This window comes from Adiantum capillus-veneris, chromosome 28 (assembly GCF_014529385.1).
Source record: "Adiantum capillus-veneris isolate H3 chromosome 28, ASM1452938v2, whole genome shotgun sequence".
Taxonomy (NCBI): domain Eukaryota; kingdom Viridiplantae; phylum Streptophyta; class Polypodiopsida; order Polypodiales; family Pteridaceae; genus Adiantum; species Adiantum capillus-veneris.
The window spans coordinates 119899656-119902992 of record NC_140958.1 but is presented as its reverse complement, the minus strand read 5'-3'; the positions used below and the strand labels follow the sequence as shown (position 1 = coordinate 119902992).

General features: G+C 38.5%; 1 protein-coding gene across 1 annotated transcript; it reads right to left on the bottom strand.

Moving 5' to 3' along the window:
- Positions 1–1935: 1935 nt before the first annotated feature.
- On the bottom strand, positions 1936–3128 carry LOC147421191 (pathogenesis-related protein PR-1-like). The gene has a single exon (XM_086504726.1). The coding sequence runs from the start codon at positions 2765–2767 to the stop codon at positions 2270–2272; it is 498 nt and encodes a 165-aa protein (XP_086360852.1). The 5' UTR covers positions 2768–3128; the 3' UTR covers positions 1936–2269.
- Positions 3129–3337: the final 209 nt, after the last annotated feature.

Here is a 3337-nt window from a genome sequence, read left to right as displayed (position 1 = left end):
TGCCCATTTTGTGTGTCTAGCCACCATCATGAGCCTAACCGTAGGATTTGAAAGTCTGGATAAACTCCCTACATCAATTAGAACATTGGCTTATTCTACTTACTCAATAAGTTTTGTGTAAAAATTGTGATCTCTTAGTGTTAGATTCTGATCATCAAGGCTGCATGGTACATTAATCACAAAGAGTTTTATACATGAATAAATGATGTATAATATGCTTCCTCGTATCATTCAACCGTATTATTAGATTTAATGTCTTTTTTTTTAAATCTTCATATATGTACCTACATATTGATATTGATCAAGATAAAATACTTTAAAAGTAGAAGTTTTTGGTTCCAAAATAAAACTCACCTTCTCACAAACTGCAAGGCTAATCCCAAACACTAGAAAATAGAGAAAACATTAAAAGAAATTTTTTTTGATCTTTTGAGAAAAAACTACTACCTTTGGTGCCTTTGAAGTATCAAGAGTAGTAGTCAAGTGTTTGGTTTTAAACCTACATATATTAAAAATAGAGAAGCCTTTTACTTCTTTTTTGTTTCAATATACATCAAATAGTGATAGAGTGTGATAAACAATTTATCCTAGTCTATTTCTATTTTTTAATAGTGTTTAGACATATCGGACTAACCTACTGGGTGTCTTTATCAGATAGTGTTTAAAGGAATTCTTTAATACGTAGAGTTCACTTTTAGATGGTAGATTTAGAAAATAAAATAAAATATGTTGTTACTTTTCAATAGGCTTAGAATTATTTAATTGTTTAGTGCATAGAATTTGTGAAAACAGCTCTTTCTACTTAAATATATATATATCTATCAACCTTTACTAATACTATTCAGAAATTCATAAGTAATTCAAGTATTCATGAATATTACCATATTATTTGTATTCCTTTCATTATTCAAAACGTTTTATGCAACACAGAATCTGACCCATTTCTACTATATTTAGGACAGACATTAGGTATGGTTTAAATCTATTCAAACATAGTGTGCATCAATATGAAATCTATTTAAAGACACATGAGTAGTCACCATGTCATCAAAATAAAAGTCCTACATTGTATATAGGGTGGTTTATCTTTAGAGTATTGAAAGCACATGATATATTAAAGTGGAGAACAGTAACTATCTCACGGTGAAATGGGTGGAAAAACATTCTATCAACTCTATACACTTGGTGAATTGCATCATGGTGACTACCCCAGGATCAGATAGCGTGGAAGGAATGTCTATCAACTCGTGCTCCAGACACTCTTTAAACAATGAAACATGTGGTGGAGAATGCAATACCAAGTGATCTCTCCTAACGCAAATACCATCTTTGAATAATTATCAAAATACCTATGAAATTTGTGGAATTTTTCAACATACCTCTCAGATTTGAACATTGCCCAATAGTTCCCTCATCTTTGGCCAAACAATCCCAGAATGCCCTTCAATTTTTACAAAATTCCCAAAACACTGGCCCGCATCAGCCTCGCAATCATCTTGAATGACAATTTTGTCTGCCACTCTTTATGGGAAGATTTGTTCTCTCTCTGAGCAACATGATATACCTAGGATTTAAAATGGTATTACGGGCTTTCAAGATGAGATCATGCATTATTTCTAGACACGCATGCTTCTACTTGTGAGCTCCTTGGTGAATACTTTTATCTATGATATAAAGAAATATAACATCACTGTGAAGGGTATATTGGTAATTTTTGAAATTTGATGGGTATACTAGAAATTTCACAAATTTCAGAGATATTTTGGTCTAATAAATAATTAATTCTCTTTTATGTTTCGAATAATTGGTAATAGGTACCCCAAGTACTTTGCGAAAAAGGTGAAGAGTGTGCGAAAGAGGTGAAGAGTGAAAGACGATCTCAACATTTCACATTGTTTGTGAGGCAACAGAGCTAGTCAATGGCAATTTCTTGGGGTGCCCTTATCCTTAAAAGAGGGTGAGGCAACTTGATCTGATAAGAGAAAAGTTGCGACAAAACATCGATTGAAAACATAAAAAGAGGGTGACATTAGAGGATGATAGAAGAGAAGACTTGAGACAAAACGTCAAATCAAAACATCAAATTATGTAAAAGCCAATGAAGGCACACCACCTATAATTAAGAAATGGAAGAGCGTTTATTTTGCAGCATGACGAGAGGACGAGAGGGATAACTAGAGTGCTCGTTTCCATTTAGAAATGCAAGCAGGTTTATTTTGCAGCATGCAGCCAAGAGAGAGAGAGAGCTGAGGGATGATGAAGAGGATGATCAGTAGGGACGCTCATTGAAGACGTTGCCGGGAGGGTCGTAGTTGCAGATGACGAAGGTGCCACCACCATTGTTGCAGGCGACGGAGGCGCAGCCCAGGCGGATGGAATCCGCCCACACCACCTGCGTGTAATGGTTGCACATATTCTCGCCGGCAGCGCAGCTATTGGCCTGGTAATCGTAGAACTGTTTCTCGCTGATCCAAGAATTGACGGCGTCGGCAGGGGCAATGGAGACGGCGCTTGCCCAGTACAAGTTCTCGCCGTAGCTCCCGTCAGAGTGCTGTAGATCAGCGCAAGCATCGTTGTCTCGTTGCTGCTCGGCATAGCTCTGCGCATACGCCGCCACCTCCCCATCCCACACCAGCCCCGCCACCCCTACACTCTCCCTTTCTACATTGTGCGCCTCCAAAAACTCGTCCTGCTGTGCCCATGCCCCCGCAGCAATTAGTGCAGTATAACCTAGAGCCGTCAAGGCTAATGCCTGCAACGTCCTCATGGCGATTGCGATAGCTATATTGGTGCAGCACTGCTAGTTGGTACTTCGGCCACGTTCTAGCAGCTAGTGAAGATGGGAAAGGTAGCTATTCCATTTGGGCGCCCCCCCCTATATATAGCACCCGGAGAGAGAGAGAGAGAGAGAGAGAGAGAGAGACCCTGCGAATTGTTCCATCGTCTGCAGTGATCAACCACGAACGTGCAACAGGGCGATGGATAATGCTTTTGTGGGCCAATAGCAACAGGCCGGCTATCAATCTGATTCCTTCTCTTCAACCCTGCAGCAAACCGTGATTTAGGTTCATATCACAACTTGCATTTTGAATTAGGTCCCTGTTAACATCTCAAATTATAAGAGTGAGTCAAGGATATAAAATGCTTCATAAATACAAAAGACTTTGCATGTCTATATCAAGAGATGGTCGAGCGTGCAATATGAAATGTGTGTGGGTCATTTTATTTAACATTTGTGTTCTCTTTTTTTTCCCCTTTCCTTTAGATAGAGTTGTCTTCTATCAAGAGCTTCCTTGCACTATATTGTATGCCTTGATTTTTAATTTTATTTTGTTCT